This window comes from Larimichthys crocea, chromosome XVII (assembly GCF_000972845.2).
Source record: "Larimichthys crocea isolate SSNF chromosome XVII, L_crocea_2.0, whole genome shotgun sequence".
NCBI lineage: Eukaryota > Metazoa > Chordata > Actinopteri > Sciaenidae > Larimichthys > Larimichthys crocea.
The window spans coordinates 22,835,087-22,859,047 of NC_040027.1; the positions used below are offsets into that span (position 1 = coordinate 22,835,087).

General features: G+C 40.8%; 1 protein-coding gene across 4 annotated transcripts in view; it reads left to right on the forward strand.

Annotated features, from left to right (window-relative positions):
- The first annotated feature begins 378 nt into the window (after positions 1 to 378).
- Positions 379 to 23,961, forward strand: part of opa1 (OPA1 mitochondrial dynamin like GTPase) — a 36,098-nt gene continuing 12,515 nt past the window's right edge. Inside the window, exons 1-29 of one of the 4 annotated variants that reach the window (XM_019255009.2) lie at positions 379 to 598; positions 1,735 to 2,059; positions 2,326 to 2,422; positions 2,515 to 2,622; positions 3,820 to 3,873; positions 5,321 to 5,403; positions 7,101 to 7,256; positions 8,993 to 9,046; positions 9,254 to 9,358; positions 9,547 to 9,633; positions 9,873 to 9,986; positions 10,202 to 10,282; positions 10,381 to 10,455; positions 10,541 to 10,612; positions 10,928 to 11,027; positions 11,177 to 11,307; positions 11,704 to 11,776; positions 11,986 to 12,058; positions 12,144 to 12,259; positions 13,163 to 13,227; positions 13,462 to 13,538; positions 14,731 to 14,896; positions 15,212 to 15,364; positions 15,549 to 15,657; positions 16,113 to 16,192; positions 16,365 to 16,505; positions 16,639 to 16,755; positions 16,851 to 16,944; positions 17,658 to 17,768. In XM_019255009.2, coding sequence (XP_019110554.1) covers positions 570 to 598; positions 1,735 to 2,059; positions 2,326 to 2,422; positions 2,515 to 2,622; positions 3,820 to 3,873; positions 5,321 to 5,403; positions 7,101 to 7,256; positions 8,993 to 9,046; positions 9,254 to 9,358; positions 9,547 to 9,633; positions 9,873 to 9,986; positions 10,202 to 10,282; positions 10,381 to 10,455; positions 10,541 to 10,612; positions 10,928 to 11,027; positions 11,177 to 11,307; positions 11,704 to 11,776; positions 11,986 to 12,058; positions 12,144 to 12,259; positions 13,163 to 13,227; positions 13,462 to 13,538; positions 14,731 to 14,896; positions 15,212 to 15,364; positions 15,549 to 15,657; positions 16,113 to 16,192; positions 16,365 to 16,505; positions 16,639 to 16,755; positions 16,851 to 16,944; positions 17,658 to 17,768 — 3,046 coding nt within the window. In that variant the 5' untranslated portion in view covers positions 379 to 569. The remainder of the gene's footprint in view (positions 599 to 1,734; positions 2,060 to 2,325; positions 2,423 to 2,514; positions 2,623 to 3,819; positions 3,874 to 5,320; positions 5,404 to 7,100; positions 7,257 to 8,992; positions 9,047 to 9,253; positions 9,359 to 9,546; positions 9,634 to 9,872; positions 9,987 to 10,201; positions 10,283 to 10,380; positions 10,456 to 10,540; positions 10,613 to 10,927; positions 11,028 to 11,176; positions 11,308 to 11,703; positions 11,777 to 11,985; positions 12,059 to 12,143; positions 12,260 to 13,162; positions 13,228 to 13,461; positions 13,539 to 14,730; positions 14,897 to 15,211; positions 15,365 to 15,548; positions 15,658 to 16,112; positions 16,193 to 16,364; positions 16,506 to 16,638; positions 16,756 to 16,850; positions 16,945 to 17,657; positions 17,769 to 23,961) is intronic. The other 3 variants (XM_019255011.2, XM_019255010.2, XM_019255012.2) reach the window with 3 other exon arrangements.

Consider the following 23,961-nt stretch of genomic DNA (forward strand, 5'->3'; position numbering starts at 1 on the left):
CTGAGCAGTGTCAGTAATAATGTATGGGGGCGACGGAGCCAGAGTCAGGCACACTCAAAATTTCTTTAGAAATTTTCAGTTTATGGTAAGATGTCCTTGGGTGACAGAAAGGCGCCTATGAAATAAAATGTATTATTATTATTAATATTATTATATAATTATATTATTATTATTATATTATTATCTGCCATACAAATGACAAATTACCCATGTGTCCCAAGTAAGACATTTAACACAGTGCTGTCCCACATTTACATAATTTAGAGCGCCTACACGTTTTAGATAAAAACAGAGGGTTCAGTTGAGTTTGGGTGCTAACAGCACAAAAGTTTGTTTTGAACGCATAGGAAACAATTTACTGGTGCGTGTTCCGTCCGTGCTGATTTGAAGGTAGCACCTCTCACCGGAAGCGGGCTCCCGTCATTCTGTCTGTGTCCTTGTTAGCTAACGCGACAGTTAGCCGCCGTAGCAGGCAGGCAGATGTGCACCGCTCGGAAAGATGAATTAAAACGCGCCTGAAGAGCGAATTTAAACGAGATTTGCGTCCAGCCGCTGTTGATAACGGCGTCATGCTGCGTGTCGGGAGCAAAGCTGCGTGGTGAGTGTCTGTGTGTCAGAGGTAACGGCAGAAAGGAGCTAGCTGTGCTAGCTGCTTTGACAGCTGAGGACGGCGAGGCGAGCTGCCCGATCCTCCGAGTGAAAAACAAAAACTACTGTGTGTACGTAACCTGTCACTACACTCTCTGACATTCAAGCTGCGAAGGGGCTTGTGCCGTTGTTGTTGTTGTTGTTGTTGTTGTTGTTGTTGTTGTTGTTGTGGACGCTGACGTTAACCCCGCTAATGGTTTGTTTTACATTCGACTCACGTTGTTTAAATGTTTTCTGAAGACAAGCCAACTTCCTTAAAGCTAGGTGGGTTTTCTATTTTTTAATAGTGTTTGTGTAAGTAATCATACAACACTATAAAAACATGCAATCAACTCAAAACATGTCTATGTTTTTGAGTTTATTGCATGTTTTTATTGACAGGTGACATCACCACATCTATCACATCTTCATCTCGTCTTCTTCCTGGAGCTTTTTTGTGTCTTGTATTTAAACAAAGACCACTCAAGAAATCGAAAGCTCGTCATGGTGTGACAGGCTGCAGTAACCTGAAGCTGTGAACTCTGTTACACGTAGATTAAGTTGCTACTCCGTGGATCAGTTCACCTCCTGGCATCACAGGCTGGAAATAAAGACATTTTAATTTCACAACGACAATCACTGCTCATACAAGTTTTAGATTTCCTTGTTCCAGAGCGTCACAGGAATATCCGGTGGAGTGATTCAAAAACATAATACTGTCAAAAATATGCAAATTGAAATGAACTATAAGGTGAGCTAAAAAATGTGACAGAGGTATCGTAACAGAAATTATATATATATGGTTCAAAAGAGTGGCTCAAATGGGAAGGAGGTGCAGATCACAGCTGTTATATTCTACTCTTTTATACTCTTCTTATTAGGAATAAACCTGCCTCCTCTGTGAACGGACCATGGCTAAATAAAGGTGGCCTACGTTCAGAGCTGACTATTTTCTGAGTTGGTACGAGGTGTAAAAAAAGTTTGAGAAACACTGTTTAGAGTCAGAAAATCTTCCGTTGTTCATGTATTCAGGGAGTATGGTGTTTACAGGCACACGACGGAGGTGAGCTTGTGTAATTCATTGTCCATTTTTCCTTGTCATCCCAGCCTGGCCTGCAGAAACCTGGTCTCCACCAACATGGGGGTGAGATTTCGGGTACCGCTGCAGAAGGTGCACCCTCTGTGCCGTGCCATCCATCACCGCTACTCGGGGAACACCAACCCTCAGCGAGCCCCTCATCGCACAGCAGCCCGCTACTTCACCTCCATGTCACGGTTGCCTATGCGGCCTCCAAAGCCTCCCCCAGGATCAGGAGGACGGGGCCACCAGCAGCAGCGCAACTTCTGGGTGGCCCGCCTTGCTGCACGGCTGTTAAAGCTCCGATACATTTTGCTGGGCTCGGCAGTGGGAGGAGGGTACACAGCTAAAAAGGTCAGTATTGAGGCTCTTCCACTCTTCACTACCTTTTCTTGCCAATGAACTGGTTCTTAGGTCTCAGTTGTCTTGTCATTTTTGATAAGATAACTGAGAGTGGGCAATAAACAGAATATTTACAGAGGCCAACATAAGTAGTCAACAATTATCTTGCACATGCTGTCATGAGCAGCAAAACCTTTTGTTGTGATGGCACACTGGTGCTTATTGAAAACAGTAGAGAGAAAGATTTAATTCATGTGAACTTGGCATTTTATCTCCAGACCTATGAAGAGTGGAAGGACATGCTGCCTGATTTCAGTGAATACAACTGGGTCATTCCAGATTTTGTCTGGGAATTGAGTGAACAAATCGATCTTGGTAAGTGTTTTAATCGTCATGAAGATCTGTTCAGTCTACCTGGGCTTGGCTTCCTCATAAAGGACTTGACACATTATCTCCTGTGTCCACAGATAAACTGGCCAAAGCTCTACCAGAGATGGAGGAAATAGCCAAACTACTACCTGACCTAGACAAGATAGGAGAGAACTTCACTTTCCTCAAAAGCCTCCTGTCCTCTGGTGAGTGAACGAAATCTCCACTGTCTTTATAAGGTTACTGTGTCATAACAGAATTCAAATAATTATTTGCAGACATCACAGAGGGTAGTCAAGTGTTTAAAATTATGATAACCTAGCCTATACCCTGCTAAATTTATGTAACGTGTATTAAAAGTCACCTTTGCAGAATGAGATAACATCGACTCAGAGTTATGAAATAGTATGAGGAAGTAGCCTGCTTCATGCTCTAAACCGCTGCTTTTCTTTAACACCCCCACCTCCTCACTCTTTATGGTTGTGGTCTCTAAAGGAGCCATCTTTTACACCACTGAACGTATAACCAGTTTGTTTTGGATCTGTAGTTTTGCTAAAAAACATGTCTTGGACCATAATGTTAAATTAAACAGTTTATTCAGATGGGGCTGAAATGTTTTGCATCACTTTAACTAAGTCATTTTGCCACAGTACGAGTCAGTCATCCAATGAGATGAAAAGCTCTCCTTACTTGAAGCCACTCTGCATACCATCTTTTGAAAATCACCTAAATTCTGCAGATGTATAATCGTAGAAATCCCTGGTTATAGAGTATAAGGAGTTAACTACGTTTAGGGTGGATAAGGAGGGTGAAAACCTCCTTATCAAGGAAAGCAGTAACTTTAAGAATGCCATGCCTGTGTGGAAACCACTCCTCATTTGCTCATAGCACACTGCAGCATACCCTGAAATAATATTATCCACTTGCTATCAAGTCAGTTGAAACTTCTTTGAGATTTTTCAGCAGATCTACGGCCTGTTTCTATCTCTACATTTCCAGCTGAACAGCCTGCCTGCGTAGTTCTAAAAAAGACATCAAACACCACATGACCTGTCTCAGTCCAGGTGTTTTGAACTCAGCGTACAAAAGGATGTGATACTGTAGATGAAATGCCGTTTTTAAATAGCCTCTCAATTAGCTGTTGCTGACAGAATATGACCTTTTGGGCTCCTTGACGATCAGGCCCAGTTTGGGGTGTGTTCATCTCTTTTAACAGTTTCTCATTACGTGGCTACTTCACTCAAAAGCAGCGGCGCAGCAACAGCTTTGTTTTAATACACATCATTCAGTGTCCCTGCTTTGACCACCATCCCTCTGCTTCTGTCTTTTATGATTTTTATCTTGTGTTGTTCTTCCTTTCTCCTCCTCCCCCACCCTCCTGTCCTCCTCAACATTCTTCACAGGTGTGAGTTTGGGTAGTGAAGTCAAAGGAGCTTCTGGTCTGCATCTGTTGTTAGGTGTGTAAACCCTGCACTCAGTAGTGCTTCCCACTTCCCTCTTTTCTCTCTGCTGCTGCTGTTTGACCACCACCCTGCCACGATATTGGCATGGTCGTGGGTTCCTGCTTGCCATGGTTCAGCTCTAAAGGTGGTAGCAGAGCATCTTCCCAGGACGTTGGCTTCCAGGTTGCAGACCAGTGTCGCTGTCAACAGTGGCAGTGTTGCAGTGTTCACGGTTAACGCAGGTTTTGTATTCAGTGAAATGTATGACCTGTGACTTAGATGGTGAAAAGGTCTCATCTTCGACTTGACCGATTGAGGCAGACATCCAATTTATGCTTATTCTTAATGTTTCTCTCCCTGTTTCTGAATTCTTTAAAACTTCAAGAATGGTTACTGTTCTCTAGTTCATTTCAAAGCACAAGTGCAGTATCAGACAAATTGCTAAATAGATGCAACGACCTTCCCATTATTTTTAATATTTCTGGTCTAAAAAGTTAACATCCAGCGTGTTTGCCTTTAGTATCTCCCCTTTTCCCTTTTGACTTCCTTTAACCTGGCTGTCTTTGGCTCTACTTTGTCCTACCTGTGTGGTTTTTGCCTCCTTTGACTTCCACCCTCTCTCTCCCCTGGCCTGTTTGGGCTGCTTTCTTTAATCACGCTCACGCTCACTAATCTTTCGGGCAATCTCATTCTGCATTTACTTTTTTTCCCCCCTCAAATGTTTGGAAAATACACACATACATTTTGCACAGAACATCCATTGAGTATATTGACAAATGCAAATTTACACTGAATATTTGTTTTCGTAAATGTTGACAAATAATTGTAAAATGACTGTACGATAAGTATGTGGCAAAGATCTGATCCTCTAAAAGTCACTTGCCAGGCCAGATTGGACCACACTGCTGCTGTGAGTCATAAAATAAGCAAAGTTCTTCTGGCTCCTTTCTCTTTAAGTTCACACCCTTTCACGGCTTAAGGAAAATACTTTTTCAATGGCAGTTTCTATTTATATATGTAGTGCACTTAGATTGTTACATGTGACTAAACACATGACATTACTGTGTGGTGCCCTTGTAAACACTTGCCATATGTGTATGTCTAAGCAGACTTTGCTTTGAGCATGGCAGTAACAGCATGTTAGTGGCATCAAAACAACAAAAATATATTTTATTTATAATTTATTGTGGATCATATTTGGTCATTTTAAGTTAAGTAAAAAAAATACACACACTAAAGTCACTGCACATTTTGTCAAATACTAGCTCAATAATTCATAATAATAGATTTTCCAAACATTTAAAATGTAGTCACTCTGGTCTTTTCCAATCGTAGGCATGCTTTAAATGATAGCTATCTTCTTGCATCTTTTTGCTCTGGGCATTGTCTCCCTAAGCTTGTTTATATTCATGCATTTTCATAAGTAATCTTGTCCTTGTTTTTGTTGTGTCTCCTCTGGTAGAAACCTCAGGCGATCCTTCACTAAAAGCCACAGATTCTTCTGCCACAGCCACGCAAGATGGCAGCGACAAGCAATACAAAAAGGCAAGTCTATAAAACCTGCTGACACTTCTCAGCTTCGTCCTCTCCGCTCTGCCACTGCTCAGTCTCACGCAGACCTTATCTGCAGCTTGGCTCCCTTTTGACTTCAATAGCTAAAAGCTGCAATGGATTGAATCAGAATTTGCTCAGAAAAACTTTAGTGAGTCCACATTGTTCAACTATAGCATTTTAAGGGACATCAGGCACCAAGGAGCCTTCAAAAACCTAGCAGTGATTGATGTGTCATCTTGTCGCCTTGCATACATTGTTAAAGTTGCATTTAAAAAGTGCCTAATTATATGAGCATATGCACTCACAAAGCATTGAATAAAAATGACCTCTGAATGGCATATATTTCACTATAAATCTAGAGAAATGTAACATTGTTGGGTGTATTTGAATCAATCAGTGGCCATGTGGCCATGTTTATGATGAGAAAATGGTTCCTCACATTCATGATTATCATACAGCAACGGTATTATTAAAAAATATATATGGTTAGTTGTCAAAATCTAAGAGTGCTAACTAAAGTGCTGGTCTCACTTCAGAGCAGTGTGGTAATACACAGATATTGTGTATACTGTACAGCACCAATTCTGAGTATAACTTAGAGTTAATGTACATTGATATTTATCATTACTTTAAAAGAGCCTTGACTTCTTGTCACGCTTCTCAACTGTTTATCCAGTCTAATTTGTGAAGACCATTTCTTTTAAAGCTTTACATTATACAGCATTTTCTGTCAGTGTGCTAGAACACTTTGTATGCACGTGTTTCATTTCTGTTCTCATCTCTGCTTTTTGTGTTTTGTTCTTTTCCACCCAGTGACCAATTTCAGTGTTCCTCTGTTCTATATTTGTCATGTGTGTGTTTTAACACTGTACAGAGTTTTGAAAAAAAATGAAAACGTGATGTGAAAGTTTGACAGTTAAGAAGAGCATTTTCAAAAGAAAAAAAAAAAAAGACTTTCCTCTCCTCTGCCCGGCTTTTAGTCTGCAGTCATGGTCTCCAACATGAGCACATGTAACACAAAACAACTCCTAGTTTCACTTCAAATGACTGTTCTATGTACATTTTAAGGAGCAAAAAGAAGCAAATGAGCAGCACAAAGTTAAATGATGATCTCATGTTGGGGACCCCTGAACTAAAGCAAATTTCACCTGCTATACAGCTACAATGCTTTGTGCTTACTCCTAGATAGAGAAATATCCCAGTGCTTGCTTCGCTTATTTAATCATCATCATCTTCGACTTCATCAGACCTTTTTTTTTGTTTGTTTGTTTGTAGCATATTACAACATTGTCTTCTGAACTTGGCATAAGTATGAAAATCAGTTATAGTGTTAATCATGGTGTACGTACAGTCATGAATCCACAGTGGTGCATGATGGTGAGGAAAGAGAACAGTCATTATTGTTGCCACTTGCTAAGAGGTGCTGGTTGTGGTATTAGTCACCTCCTCTGCCTTCAGTCTGGCAAAGTTTGGCATCTCCCCTTTGTGTATGAGAGAGACTGACTTTGTTGGTTCGCACTGATGATGGTGGCAAGATTACTTAAGCCAAAGATTCTGTTAAACTTTGAGCATTGAGTGTATCATGACTCGGGGTGCAGCATTTGCCTGTATGGCTGACCAGCGCAGTGGCTGGTTGTTGTCTTGTGTTGCTGCTCCTACCTTTCTCTCACTATGACGTACCCCAGCAGGGTCTGCTTGGCGAGCTCGTTCTTATTCAGCAGCAGATCCAGCGGCACGAGGAGGAGGTCCGGCGGGCCGCTGCAGCCAATAATGCGCGTCCCCCACCGCCAGAGCCTGCTCCCAGTCCGCCTCCGAACCCCAGCCCCCCTCAACAGAAACGCAAGGTGAAGGTCCCAATCCACTTAGATCCGCCCTATCCTACCAACGCCTCCTAAAATGTCACAGCTACAAAGAAAACAGAATATATATATATATATTCAAGGACAGTTTCATTCCTACCAGCTGCCTGAACAAAGCAATAGAGTAGTTTAACACCAGGCTGAAAAGCAGTTTCACTACCCTTTTGTGTCTGTCTCATCTCTGACCACGACCTGCATCGCTGATGAATGTACTCTCTCGCACCTGTGAGCACATCCAACAGTTGTGTTGCAGTGTAGTGACCTACTTTGACACCACTGGATTTTCAGCTGATGTTAAGTTGCTCTTTAAATTAATTTGCAATAATAGAGCTGGCAGTTTGACTATTCAAATAAAACTCTTTTATAAAAGAATAGAAGATCCAAATTTAAGTTGCAGTCTGTGCCACTTAAATTTCCCTCATATACAGGGGATGGAGGACACAACAACATGAGCAGCCTTAAAATAATAAGTGAATACATTCCTGTGCTGTGGCCATGCAATGAAGCAATGTTTGTTATGGTCACTTGAACTCAAGTGGCACCACACAACAGTACAACTAGAATACAAAAACAACAAACAACTCCTCTCTGTTGTATTTATCGCATTGCTATTGCAGTGGTATGCATTATATTTGAAGTGTTTGTGTCTAGACCTCTACTTTAAGTCATGGCTTGAGAAAATGTTTTAAAAATCTTTAAGCTCATTTTTTAAAATATTTGTAGCGTAGAAGAATTAGCCTGTCAGTACTTTCCTCTGTCCCCTACCCAACAGTAGTCTCTATGTATCACCCCATAGTCTGTCAGGTCAGGCTGTGCTAAGATTTGCTTTACCAGTCAGCTGTGGGGAGAAGGCATGCATGGACCTTCATAGCCTGGTTCCAGAAGCACAGCAACGTAGCTCAGGCTCACTCTCTCATGCAAATGGATGGATAATCATCGACAAGCACTCCATTCATGTACGGAGACACTGCATGGAGTGGACTGACGACCTGCTGCATGGTGTGAGCTGCACTTTTTGAAACTACCATGAATGGACTCGGCTATATAAAAATTTAAGAGATGTCAAATACAAGGTAGAAGCCCTAAGCAAGTCTCTTAAGGATATTCAAAACCTGTGTTGTCGCAAATCACTAGGAGTAATTAACGTTCTTGTCCCTGTTGTGTAGTGTAGAAGTAGTTTTTGATCATTTAGTTTGGTGTGTCTTTCTGTTTTTTAAATTCCCTTTCTTCTGCTGCCAAACCCATTTGTTCATGTATGCTGTGTCTCCTGCTTTCTGTCCTGTCTCATCCTGACAAACATGTTGCAAGTGCATAAGAGATATAATCAAATAAGTTTTCCCTTTCATGAAAAAAATCAAGCTGTAATGACTAAATGATTTTGTGGTTATACTTTGTTTTTCAGGGCTTCCTCTGTGATTTGTGCCTGTTTGTGAATCAATAGCTTGTTGATCAAAGTCAAGTAATACCAGAATGAGTAGTGTCTGCCTGAAATCTGTTTGGGTTTTTTTGTTCCTCTCTTTATCCATTAACTTGACTCTTAAAACTGATTCTCTCTGTAATACAGTGTGCACGTAATCAACCTTCATGGTGCTGGTGGGATTTCATGCTTGTGAAGTTGCACAGTGAGAGTAACGGGCAGCCCCTATTTTTAAAAACAGAATGGAAATATTAACTCAATTTGTCGCTGTTTTCTTTTTGTATTGTTCTATTGTAACCTCTAGTCATCAGACAAAGAAAAGGTAGACCAGCTTCAGGAGGAACTGCTCCGTACACAGGTACAGTAGCTTGTGTGTTACTTTTCATAAAATTGAATTTCTTTGAAGAGAAGAATGTCATGTCATGCAAGTTTTTGAGCGTTTATTGTCCAAGATTTTTATATATACCACTATATCACCACTAGATCAAATATTGCATAAATGTACTTTAGATGTGAAGTGTTGCTGATGCTGTTTGTTCATTGCATACTGCTGTTTGTCCCATAGCTCAAATATCAACGCATGCTGGAGAGACTGGAGAAGGAGAATAAAGAGTTAAGAAAAGTGGTGCTGCAAAAAGACGATAAGGGCATTCACCAGAGGAAAGTGAAGGTGAGTTGCAGATATAAACACAGAGTACACGCTAACATGTAATTTTAGAGTTTTCCCTTGAGGCTTGGATTTTGTCCGACTTGCTTTATTAAACACCATAATTCTACAGAGGCTGCTACTGGAGCTAGTTTTTATTGGCTGCTTATAAATATCATTAATATTTATTACTCTTGTGTCCCCTCATGTAGAAATCCCTTATTGACTTGTATTCTGAAGTCCTGGACATCTTGTCTGACTATGATGCCAACTACAATACCCAGGACCACTTACCCAGGGTAAGGAGCAATCAAATGCACATCTACTGTTCATGGGAAATGGATTTCTATTAAAAGAGAGGCTTTATTTGTCTGTTGGCTCTCTGTTCTAAACTTTGTATCTTATATTTCTTGGACTCTGAACACTTAATACCTTCACTTTGTCCCTATGCCACTGGCTTTGGCTGTCCTCCTTTTCCTTTCTTCTCTCTGGTTATCCGTAGTCCAAACCCTCACCCTTTCCTCCTCATCTGTTTTAGGTGGTTGTGGTTGGAGATCAGAGTGCTGGGAAAACTAGTGTGCTAGAAATGATAGCCCAGGCCAGGATCTTTCCCAGGGGCTCAGGAGAGATGATGACCCGCTCTCCTGTCAAGGTATGTGGGACCAGACTGTCTCATGTTTGTGTAATCTCGACTTTAAATGGACAGAAAAATATTGACACATTTATTCGCACTAGACATGAACTGAGCTGGCCATGGAACAACAGCATTTACATCCATTGCCAGACCGAATCAATTGTTTTGGAATTAAGATGTATTTTGGGAGTGAAAAATTAGTATCTGGATTTCTGTATCTGATCTTTCTGCAGGTAACACTAAGCGAAGGCCCCCACCACGTGGCCATGTTTAAGGACAGTGGCCGAGAGTTTGACCTTACAAAGGAGGAGGATGTAAGTCACAAAGTCATTTCACACAATATGAATTTTAGCATTAACCTTTTTTACCTGTTTACACCATTTTGTCTGGCATCTCCTCCTTTGTCCTGCAGCTAGCTGCCCTGAGGCATGAGATTGAGCTGAGGATGAGGAAGAGTGTGAAGGAAGGCCAGACCGTCAGCTGTGAGGTTGGACACAGTGCTTCTGTTCAGATCTTTGATTTACTTCTATAATGTTTCCTCGAATAATAATGTTTGTTTTTTTGGATGTCAGACAATATCCTTGAGCGTCAAAGGACCTGGCATCCAGAGGATGGTGCTAGTTGACTTACCAGGTGTCATCAGTGTAAGTATGCATCCTTAAATTAAGAGTGGGAATGTTAGCATTTCTTAGCATGTTAGCATGTATGTGGATGTGGGATATTTTCACATGTTTTCATATTATTCTTGACAGGATGCATGTTTGTTTTTGATAATGCACAGTTCTTCTACTGTTTGGGCTAATGGCTCTGCATGTGCATTTGTACAATGTGTATACATGTATATCTGTGGTACTTTATTATACCTGGTTTTATTTTAAAAATATGTGATGTAAAATCAGTCAATAGACCAATTTTGTCACCACAAATACAGTCTTTTTAAATGTGTGTGTCTCTCTCAGACGGTGACAACTGGGATGGCATCAGATACTAAGGAAACCATTTTCAGCATCAGCAAGGCCTACATGCAGAACCCCAATGCAATCATCCTCTGTATTCAGGGTGAGCCATGAGTACACTGTTCACAGTATAAAGGCAGCATTTGTCATAGTGAGCATGGAGATGCTTCTTCTGACTTTTTTTATTGTCGTCTTGGTTATGATATGTACACAGTTATCATATCTCCTGTGACCCTTCTTGTCTGCCTCCAGATGGCAGTGTAGATGCAGAGAGGAGCATTGTAACAGACTTGGTCAGCCAGATGGACCCCCAGGGAAAGAGGACCATCTTTGTCCTGACCAAGGTGGACTTGGCTGAAAAGAACTTGGCCAGCCCGAGCAGAGTAAGACAGCAGAAATGTTACTTTATATACTGACTGTTAATGTTGTGACACTTATTAACTTGTCTCATGTTTATATTTATAGAAGGATTCTCATTAGACTCACACAGATGTGCTCGCTGTTAATGTGCCAACATGGATCAGTCTATAGGCTCTTTATTTTACAGTCATCATAAAGGGTTAACTTAAAGCTGATTTTAATGAACAAAACTGCTGCATTTCCACATTTCTTCAATGGCACATGGTGTGTCAGCTCATGTGAGTGACGCTATATTCAACTGATCCACAAGAGGGAGCTCAGCACTTTTATTTGAACTTGTTGGCGTGGGGGAAGCTTGTACCGCAGAGTGGACAGATGTGAGAATATAAGTCCTTTTTGTTTTACATTTTCTCTTTTAGATCCAACAAATAGTGGAAGGCAAGCTGTTTCCCATGAAGGCCCTGGGTTACTTTGCTGTAGTCACAGGAAAAGGTAACCACTATGTAATCCTAGATGCTGCATTTAATTTGCAGATCATGATCAGGTCCTAATTCACTTACTTACATCTTGGTTTCATGACACCTCTTGTGGTGAAAGCTAATTGGTGATTTGTCTTGGTTTTTCCAACTTATCATTATGAATCCAGCAATAAGTGAATTATCATTTACTCATATTTTGTTCTGCTGTCTTTCTATGTGCAGGGAGCAGCGCTGAAAGCATAGACTCAATTAAAGACTATGAGGAAGACTTCTTCCAGAAATCCAGATTACTGAGGCAAGTTGCACCTGATTCTCCAAACTTTAATGCTTCATCGAATTAATTCATTAAAAGTTGACAGTGAATGTATGTGTGCAATTAGGGACGGCATGCTGAAGGCCCACCAGGTGACCACAAAGAACTTGAGTCTGGCTGTCTCTGACTGCTTCTGGAAGATGGTCCGAGAGTCTGTTGAGCAGCAGGCCGATGTCTTCAAAGGTATGACCACACACCTTTTACTGTCTCTTTATACTGTGAATGGACATGGTTGGATTTTATCATTTTAACTGTGCAGGGAACAGGTGCTACTTCTCTTTTTCTGACTCTCCCACCCCCTGAAATTGGCTTTACTCAGTCCACCCTGCCACACCTTTCCACAGTCTTGCCTTCCAACCGCAATTAGTCTAGACAATCACAAGCCCATTGCTAACAGCACGGGAGATTTATGGCTGTGAGACTGCAGTTCCCACAGGCCTATTGTGTAGTGTATCGATCCATATCCCATCAGGTCACACACAGCCGGCCTCCATCCTCATGCTTGGCGCCACCGTGGCCCCGCAAACCAGCAATTAGCCTAATCTTCACTGTGGAGAGAGACACACACACCAAGCCTGCTGTCTCTTTCCACAGCTCCCTGTCAGTGTGTCTCTCTGTGTGCATATATGAGGACTTTTGATAAAGAGTGTGTGATTGGCCCCATCCCCTCCCCTCCTAAGGGACCAGTTAAGACAGTGAGTGTGTCCTCACCCAGTTTTATTAAAGGATAGGCACCATTAGCGGTCTGAAAGCTGCCTTTATAGCATACCAAGTGAAAACAATGCAGGCTCTGTCCCTGTATGGTCATTCCCTGTTGATTATGGAGAATTACTGTTTGATGGAGTGTAACATCAAAGGTGTAAAAGCAATAGAAACATGTGGGAGATGAGTTTCATCCAGGTATGAGAATGAGCACTTGCCAGATGACGCATATTGAGATAGATTTGTTTAGAAATCTAAGGAAATGGGTTGATGTTGACATGGATTTATGGTATATGATGATTTTCACTTTGACTTGTGTAAATTGTTCATATTGAAGGTTTGTTTGAATCAAATATTAATTTTCACTGTCCCTCCTCACCCCAGCATCTCGCTTCAACCTGGAGACAGAATGGAAGAACAACTACCCTCGTCTAAGAGAGCTGGACAGGGTGAGAAATACAAACGTTTACATTGCTGTTTATTAGAGGTTTGACACATATATGAAACTTAAAAAGTGGTAACTCATTGGTGGCTCTGTTGTCACAGTTGTTTTTGCAAAAGTAAAGGATTCATGTCAAGTTTACAAACAACAGAACAGTTGTGCAGCATGAAATTTCTCCAAAGACAAATAATAATGATACAAATGTTATACATGATGTTTTGTCTTATTTTTTTTTTTGTAGAATGAACTCTATGAAAAGGCCAAAAATGAAATCTTGGATGAAGTTATTAGTTTGAGTCAAGTGACCCCACAACACTGGTAAGTTAATAATCATGAGCTAGCCCATTTTTTTTTTTGTTTACAATCTTATCTTTTTAATTAATTATAAAGCTGCAAAACATGAGATATCAAAAAAAACTTCAATAATACAATGACTCCAATCTGGTTTTTGTATATATATACATTTAGTTAAAGGTCCAGCGTATAAGATTTAGGCTCTATTTCTGATGATGATTTAGGATCTATTTTTTTGTAAACATAGATCATCATTTTCCTGTTAATGTATGTAGAATATTGGTCTTAATTCGGTGCCACCTTATGAGGACTGAACTGTGTAAAATTGTCTACTTGGTCTTTACCTAAATTCAGTTAGATCATGTATTGGTACTGCTCCAGCACTCAACCAGACACAAGTGGAAAGCTATTTTTAGAGCAAACCTCAGGTCTATCTCTGAGTGCATTTATCTGTGCGTGAATGTATAGTTATACTTCACCCCCAATAAGGAAAACCTTGCTAAATGAGATGTATGTGTGATGTTGTGGCTGTCCCCTGTGTGCGTGCCATCAGTTCTCCCTGATCAATACTCTGATGAATTGCCCATGGACGGGAACAGGGGTGGCCCTGTTAGCCAGCTAGCAGCCAGCCAGCACTATTGGAGATAGCACTTATTGACAGTGAGGAGTGCTATCCCGAACAAAAGGGGAGCCTAATGAAATATGAGCGTGCATTTATGATAAATGAGAGAGGCACAACATCGGTCTGGTCTAACGGGACTTGGGGAGGGTTTTGTTCCATTGCCACACTGCCATTGAGGGATGGAGTGAGAGTGTGGAGGCTGGTCGCCGTTAACAGGGTCAGACTTGAGCTGTATTGAAATCTACAGTCAAGTGCAATTGCACCACTGACTACACAAGTAAAAGCAGCTCAGCCAAGAACGATACAAACCCTTTTACTCATTGTTTTCTAAGCTCACAGGGTCACTCAACTGAACTGAGGTGTACACCTAGAAGTAACTCTTACTTGTTAAGTCATTAAATCATCAATCGTAAATCTAAAGATAAGGATCAGAATGTTAAAATAAAGTTATGCAGTACGGTTAAAGCATCTTCAGTATGTTGCTAGTCAGAGCGCAGAGAACCAAAATCACAGCAGCTAGAGGTGCCAGTCAAAAGATGTGTTTTTCCTCTGTGTAGTTATTACATGTTTTGGACTTCTCTTTTACTCTCTCAGGGAGTCCATCTTGCAGAAGAAGCTGTGGGAACGTGTTTCCACCCATGTGATTGAGAACATCTACCTGCCTGCTGCCCAAACAATGGACTCTGGTACCTTCAACACCACTGTAGACATCAAGCTTAAGCAGTGGACCGACAAGCAGCTTCCACACAAAGCTCTGGAGGTAACACGCGCTGTCCTCGTACAACTGGTCATTATGTAATACTGATTGTTCAAAGGTAGATGTTGACTGTTACATGAAATCAAATCAAACTTTGGTTAAATCAGATCGTCTAAGTTAACTCTTTGCTAATATGAAGACATTTACTGACATTCAAATTCTACAATTTAGAATAGTAATGTTCTAATTGTTCTTTCCTACTTTGATTGAGATTTGGTTAAACTACCATGCAGGCTGCAGGAATGGAAAAAACATTCAGGCAATGGCTTCATGATAATGTGAGCTTTTCCTTTCCCATTATACTTTGCCTCCCTTTAGGTTGCCTGGGAGACACTGCAGGAAGAGTTTGCCCGCTTCATGGCTGAATACAAAGGCAAAGACCAGGACGACATTTTTGACAAGTTGAAAGAGGCCGTGAAGGACGAGAGCATCAAGAGGCACAAGTGGAATGAGAGGGCCATGGACAGTCTGGTAAACACACAATAAATCCACTTGCCCTGTGTGCAAGGATACAGAGTGCACACACTTCTTGATTTAACACTTCCCAAAGCAGACACATTTTTATGACCATAAATAACATAAAGAAACTACTGATGCAAACAAAAAACTTGATATGCATTATGTTTGCACTAATGTGATTTTATTCTTGGATCAGAGGGTCATCCAGCACAATGCCCTAGAAGACCGTTCGATCACAGACAAGCCTCAGTGGGATGCAGCCATCCAGTTCATGGAGGAAACCCTGAAATCACGCCTCAAAGACAGTACGTTAGCGATGATGTCTTTATACAGTTTTGCTTAAGCCATTTATAGGCTCCATTATCAGTCTTAACCATGTGATAACATACCCGTCAAAATGTTTATTGTCATATTAGGCTGTTAAAAACAAACATGGCAGCTGTAAGTAGACTGGTTGGAACAATGTCTCACATTTGCTCCAGCAGATTTGCCACATTTTAAACAAATCACATTGTTAAACAAGTCACGGACACATATTATAAAGAGCCTCATACTTCTGTGCTATCTTGTCTAGTCTATTATGCTGCCCTAGTTAGAGATCTGTTTCTATGGTGCCATGCATGCCCACGATGTATAAATCTATTGTGTGATATACTTTGGACAGAAGTAGCTACTACTGTGAATGACATACTGACAATATACTACATATTTAATTTTCTTTTATGTCTTTTCTCTCCTCTTTGCCTCTGTCGTCTTGTAGCTGAGTCAGTAATCAGTGATATGGTGGGTCCAGACTGGAAGCAGAGGTGGTGGAGTTGGATGAATCGTACACCAGAGCAGGTCAGGGTTTGAGTGGTTTCCACAAAACTGTGTATAACTGTTCTGGTTGTTTTAAAGACAGTGGAAAGATAAGGCAGTTAGACTGGTGTGAAACCAGTTGTGCACAATTTATTGAATCATCTGTTTACACCATGGGGACAGCACTCACTTCATTTTTAAAAAATCTTTTTAGCATGTTCGTAATGAAACAAAAAACGAGCTGGAGCGTTTGCTGAAACTACACGATGACCACACAGCCTACTTGGCCAATGACGAGGTCACCACAGTTAGGAAGAATCTGGAGGGACGAGGAGTTGATGTTGACCCTGTGCTGGTGAGATTGAAACACCTGTAATGTTATAAATACTGATGATTAAATGATCTCGGCCTTTGCTCAATTCAAACACAAGCTGATTGTTTTTTTAGATCTACCATGTATTGAAATAATGACTTCCTTACCTGGTCAGATCAAGGACACGTGGCACCAGCTGTATCGCCGACACTTCTTGCAGAACGCGCTGTCCCACTGTAACCTCTGCAAGAGAGGTTTCTACTACTACCAGAGACACTTTGTTGACTCTGAGGTAAGGAGAGAAGATGTTAATCCTGAGCTATCTTTCTTTCCACTTTATTCTCAGCTGTATTTAAGGTTGGTGTTTGTTTGTCCTGTGTTTTCCAGTTGGAGTGCAATGATGTGGTACTGTTCTGGAGGATCCAGAGGATGCTGGTCATCACAGCCAACACTCTCCGACAGCAGCTCACCAACACTGAGGGTAAGGATTGGGGACTTTAAATGACATAAATTCCAAAATAAGGTACCGTTCATTTAAAGGGGAAAAATAAAGATTATGGAAATCTCATCTTGATTCTATATGAAACTTTCTTCCACTGTTTATTTTTACAAAACCACTCATCCTATTCAGCTTCTTAAGGTTTGATAAATTGGTGTGTAGTTGTCTTTAGCAGTTTCATATTGGTACTTGTCTTGTAAGCAGACACAATATGCTGACAGCTTGGTGGATTTAGTACATTGTTGCAGCAGTACCACTTTCGGTCATTGTGGAGAAAGATTCAACACTGAGTTCAATGAACACAAGCTTCTTTTTTTTTTCTTTTTTTTTTCAAAAAAGTATCGATCACCATTTGCAACCAGACAAAACCATATAGTTCAAAGTGATCCAAATATAGTTGACTGGGGAAGCAGGGCAACCATTACTGCAGGCTTCTTGAGCTTTGTCATATAATCTACTCAAGATCCATAACCAACTATCCAGGCCATCAATAACCATTCAATTATGAAATTGGTCCTACTACCAGTGTACAGACGCCTATTGTGAGAATAGACAATTCGTCTCCCAACAATTTTAATGATGGTAAAAATCATCATTCAATGAGAACATTGAGAGAAAAATCTGATGCATTGTTGTTGGATTGAATATTGATTATTATGCTTCGCGTGTGTTTGTTCCTCCATTTGTCTTCTCAGTACGCCGGTTGGAGAAAAACGTGAAGGAGGTGCTGGAAGACTTTGGGGAAGACACAGAAAGGAAAATCCAACTCATCACTGGCCGCCGAGTCCAGCTGGCCGAGGACCTCAGTAAGACACACAGACTTACAGCAGAATTATGTGACTGTTAATTGTGAAAACACAAGCATACAGATGAAGGCCAAAATGAAAATGTGTCAACTTTAACCACTAGTTGTGGTGATTTCAATGGCTTCCATACCACAACTCGTGTTATGTTTTAGTGAATGGTTCTTCTATAAGAAATCTTGAAGTTATCAGTAGGTGGCAGTAGTGCTAAAGGAAATTTTGTCAACTAGTCTGTCATGGCAGTTTTCATTCAGTTAAACCATCAAACAGATCAAATGACAGATGTCAACCAGCAGTTTGCTTTTCAAGGTTTCTATTTTCTTGGACACTTGGTAGCAAGTCTTTATATAATAAGCGGCACATTGTAAACAGGGTGATGTTGAATTAATATAGAAATTGTGCAGTTGATGGCTTTATGGTCTAAACTCACCATGCTGGTTGCCATCTGAACACTACACTTAAAATACATGCGCCTGGTGACATCCGTCAAATATGTGCTTTTAATATATATTTGGAGTACTTAATGTTTTTTGTGTGAGTGCCCACGTGCCTTAAAAGACAAGCCCAGACTCGTTCTCTCTCTCTCTCTCTCTCTCACTGTGTCTATTCATCAGACATACACACACACACACACACACACATATCAGAGCATGGTGCCTGTTGACTTATTCAGTGACAATGCATACATTATAATGACGCCCTCTTTGATTTCACCAAATGGCTTCTCTCTGAACTTGGTAAAATGTTTTTTGCCACTTCTCGTGAAAATATCTCGTTCCAAAATCAGATATTCACCACTTAAAATGAATGACGACCACTTTCAAAAAGAGACCAGCCACCTTTTATTGGTTGTATCTGAAAGAGTGAAATTATGTTAAATGCATGTTAATATTGAGGTTTTAGACACTAAATAAAATAGTGGAATTATTTGTTTCTTTTCTCAGACTTTTTAGGAAAATACTGTTGCACAGTTATTTGAAGTATATGAATCATCATTTTGGAAAATCCTTGTGTTTCCAAAGGTCATGAACCAGACCGAGGCGCACAGAATATTGCAAATGCCTGGCATGCTCACTTGTTTTGTGTGAGCGGAAAGAGGCTTCTGTGAGTCAGATCACCAGTATTGTTCTGGTCTCAGTTTATGTTAGCGTTACTGGTAACCAGAGACGGATAGAGAAGATGCCTTTGTTGTTGGCACAGAAAGACCACAAATTACCCCATATAACAATTATTCATGTACTGGACTGTGCCACTAGTGATATGACCTGTGCATGTTGTCGAATGTTTCTAAATATATCTATATTATAATTTATCTACAGGGACTAGGTGAAGGTACACAGACTGCTGGTTAGCAACTCCTGCCAGCAGCTATTGGGATGTTATACATGAGCATTTCTTGCCTAATTGTCCCTGCTAGTTTGGGATTTAAGCCAAAAGCCCTCTGTGGAGAGGCTATTAAAGCACGTTACCAATCTTGTTTCTCCCCACCATGATCTGTGGGGAAATGTGATAATTTACAGTGGTTGCATTTAGGTATTAACCGTTTGTGGTGTACAATGACACTGTTCTGTGCACTGTATCTACACTGTTTGTAAGTTTTTCAAAGACTTTTCTCGGGGGTGGGCCCTACACATCGCCTAATTTTTACCTGTCTGCTTGCTGAAGGCTCCTATTAACAGCTAGTACAATGAGGGCTGAGTCGTCTCCAGCTTTGGTCTTATTCAGCAAAACTCTGCTTGTTAAGCAAAGTCTGAATTCACAAAGCGGCACGCAAGGCTTGCTGCCGAACTTTGTGTATGACACACACATACACACATAATGATAGTTCCTGTCACCACAAAGACGCACTGGCAACCATAATTTACACACATCTACCTCAAAGTACAAGTTGCACACACACACACAACACTATTCTTTCATTTACACCAAAGAATCCTTAAAACCCTTGAGAATGGTTGCAAGATCTAAATTTCAGGAATTAAAACTTTAAAATGGCAACAATTTAAAAACCCTAATTAAAAATATGATATATGAATGTGTTGTTTACAGAAATATCCTTCCTGTACAATAACCCATACATAACCTCAACAATAAGGTCAGTCTCATCTGCATCTACAAGAGAAATATATTTAAAAAAGAAGAAAAAGACCCTTTGATACAGTCTGTCTGTATTGGAATTGGCTGCAGTAATTTGTTCTTCTCATTGGCGGCTTGTTATGATTTTTGTAGTAACACTAGGCTGAATGACAATTCCACTTGAACTTTAAAGACCTTTTTTAAAAAGAAAAAAGAAAAATTGCAACTGACTGATACTCCTGACCTAATGACGTGTGCATTAGCCGTATTTATGACTCTGGCTATGTAGTGACACGATTCAATTGGCCGTGCTTTGCCCTCTGGCCCTGAGAAATCTCATCCTGCTGTCTACTTCCTACTGCCAAATATTCTTGGCTTTTTATACAGAATATAATTGATGGGTGTTGCTGGGGCCTCAGCCATTCAAACATTAACCCTGTAAGAGTGTTCTACGTGTATTTAAACTCTTAACAAGTGCACACAATTCCTATTATTTCCCCACTTCACATGGGCACCATGCTGATAGAGGACTCATGTTGTAAAGGCCCACAGATGAATGACGTAAGACCCTCGGTGGTTGGTATATATGTGTGTGAGTGTATGTGTTCGGTTTGATTGAACAGGACTCCGTTATCGCCCTGAGAAAACAAACACTCGCACTCCTTCAATGACTTTTTCCCCTCTGTTAGTACCAGTGTAAACACGCACATGTACCCATATCATATACTAGCAGTAACCATATTGTGTATTTAAGTAGACAAACATTTAGTGTAACTTACTGCATATCCACAGTCACACACCCACACATAGAAATTTAATCAAGCTTGTCAATACACACACAACTACATAGAGAGACAAGGAGAAAAATAAAACAAACACAGTTTCTATTTTGCAGAGGACTGTTTTAACTTCCTCTGCAGTACAGTCATGTTTTCTATGACACGAGCCTAGAGGGGAGAACACACACACACAGTCCTCTCTCCATTCCACACACTGTTAGGAATGCCCAGACCTGCCCGGCCTTGCAAATCCTATAAGGCAAGTCGATCCCAAACTTTCCCAAACAGGCATGACATTCCCACTTCCCACCACCAAAGACTGTGCTCACTGATAGATGTGGGAATGTGGTTGGAATCTGCCATGTGATCTATAGGGCAGAACCACACCTGTGCATGCACACCACAGGCTCCAGCATGGGAGACTTTGCTCTCTAGTAAATCTCAGCTTTTGTTACTTTCCTAACTGGTAAGTATTTCTTTTTAGAATAAGAGGCACTGCAGACGCACCAATACAAGCAACCAAGAGTTAAAGGGTGGAAGGATCAAAGGCACTACACTCTGGTTAAAAATATTGTTGTGTAGAAGTGAAATTTCTCAATAGATAAAGAAAATTTAGATCAAATTCGGCAATGCCTAATTATTGCCCATGTCCCTCTCCCCATATTTCCTGTCTGTCTTTACTGTGTGCTCATTATTTGCATTAAAATGCCCCAAAACACCGCTCAATTTGCCTTAACTCGTAACTGTCATATTGCAGTATTCTTCAAATGTACTTCTCGGCATGCCTTAGCCATAATTTTATGGTGATGTCAATTTTTTTTTTCCTTTTCTCCTACCCAGAAAATGTATGTTTCAGAGTTGTAGCTTTGTCAGTCTGTCGGGTTGAGTTAGTGGGTGAGTGGAGGATCTGGATCATTAGCTTTCTGACACTTTGCACAGGCATTTCTGTGTAATGCAGCCTAGATCCGTGTGTGTGGGCGTGTGGGTCCATCAGTCTAGACTGCACCGCATGGCTGATGGGGCTGACTCTGTGACACGCCTCAAAGCACAGAGCATGCGAGCTTCTAAGGGTTCAAAAGTGTTTTTGAACCACAAAGTTCATACCAAAAACTTGTGCCTGCAGAAACATTTTCACTTGTTGGAGCTCTTAGATTTTTGATTTAAAAGTCATGTTGCAGGTTTAACGCTCAGTTAGTTATACATTGGCATGTCTACTTACTGCGATGTGATGTTGCAGATTCCAGAGTCTCGCTTTTAATGACTCTGTATTTCTATCTGCATTCCATATTAGTAAGACTTTGGATTAGTCAATATACAACCAATTTGCACTACAAATGCATTATTGTGTTTTAGTGTAGCACATTTCAGTTTTCAGAAACTGCGGCTTGTCAGTCAAAGGAGAGTCTTTGCAACTTCCACACCAACCTACCTATTATTGTAATTTTAAGCATTATTATTCAAATAAGAGATTTAGGGCATCTTTTCAGCCATGCAGTGTTCTGCAGGAAAAGGAGCATTTTGTTTGTCTGTCTATGAAGCAGCCTTATTCAATGCATTATGAAATCATCATCCCTCTGAGCTGTTGTTCCTCCCTCAGTCTTCAGCCCTTTTAAGAGACAGCAGCTCAGATCGCCTCAGGCCCAAACTATGGCCTGACCTCACAGGTCAGCTAGCTAATACCACAGGCTACTTGATCCACCTAGCTTTCTTTTTTCCACCTCTCTCTGGATCTCTCTCTATCGCTGTTTTGCTGCCTCTGTCAAACTGTCCCTCTCTCCCTTTTTTCTCCCTTGACAGAGGGGGAGAGAAAAAGAGCAACAGAATGGAGACCCCACTTTTACCTGGCAGCCTCTGCTATAGCAAAAGAAGAGAAGGGGAAAGAGGGACAGATAGGCGGCAAGAGAAAGGATAAACACAGTTAACAAAGGCAGAAATGTGCTCCCAGGGGCAGTCTGTTGTTAAGCTCTATTTGCCCCTACTCGCAGGCAGGCTCAGAATTGCTCAGGTTACAAATACAGGTCAGGTGTGTGAGTAAGAGCGTGAAAGCAACGTTAATGAATGGTACAATGTACATTGCAAAGAGGTGTGTGTATTTGTCAGCGTGTGCCAGACCAGCTGTATGGCACAGTGCCGTCTCTGGAGCAAAGCCCAGGCCTAATGTTCAAGCTCAGGCCTCTTAGGAGACCACTGGGATGTCACTTGGCTGCTTCATTGCCCTTCGTAGAAATTGTGTGTGTGTGTGTTGTACCGGAAAAAGTACTCTGCTGTCCGATTTGAGAGAGTGCACTTACACCATAGTGTTTCCAGAATTACTACTCTATTATTTTCGTAGGATGTCATATTTAATTTTGTGAGCTTCCAGACACTTTACACTTACGAACGTAAATCACGACTGCACCATTTGCTAAAAGGTTTGTGTCAGCAAATTATGTCACACGGGACATTTGTCATTTAGATCATAGAGACACCCATTTCAGTGGAGCTGTTGGTGGGATCTGATGTTAACTTCTGGGTTTTATTGTATTTTTAAACGGTTTTTGTATTCCCACAGTATTAGTGAAGTTAATAAGTACTGTGTATGCGTACTCTTTATTTCTCTGTCTACAAGTGACCCACAGCCTTTCACTTTGCTTACAGTGTAAATCGCAGTAAGAGTTCTTCTGTGTTCCTCCGCTCCACCTCTTCCTCTGTCACATGAATTGGCCATCCATGAAGGGGACGAAGCGGTTCCCGGCTGTCACTCCCCTCTTGGAAGCTTTTTATCTGCTGTGTCAGATTGATGAAGAGCTTGTGTACAGTGCCATGGGTCCCTTCACAACCGCACACACACGCACACAGACTTGTGTGGCTCTTGTCATGGGAAAGAGGTTATATGAGAGACCATGACAGTGTGTGTTCATTTTTTTGTTGTACTTATTCTCACAAGAGCATGCTTGTTCTGGGGTTTTTTTTTTTTGTGATGCCGATGTGGCAAATTCTCAATTCTTTAAAGTCTGCTTTAGTGTTCAAAATCATTTTGCTGATTTTTCTGATTATTCCATTAACTCTTGTCCTAGCAGTAAAATAAATCTTTTGTAAGTCAGTTGATCAGTAAAATAATTTCTTTTTCAGAGCCAGATGCCAAGTTATTTATACTCTGCAATCTTTGTGATAATAAATCTGGTGTGTCAAACTGCAGTTTATATTGTTAACATAGATGTCTATATCTGTATAACAGTTAAACCAGTGTGTCTTGCAATGCATTCAAGTAGAGTTATAATTTCTAATTGGTGGACTGAATCAGAAACTTGGGTTTCACTGTCAATATATATTTTAAGTGAGGGTTGAAGATGACTGGTTGT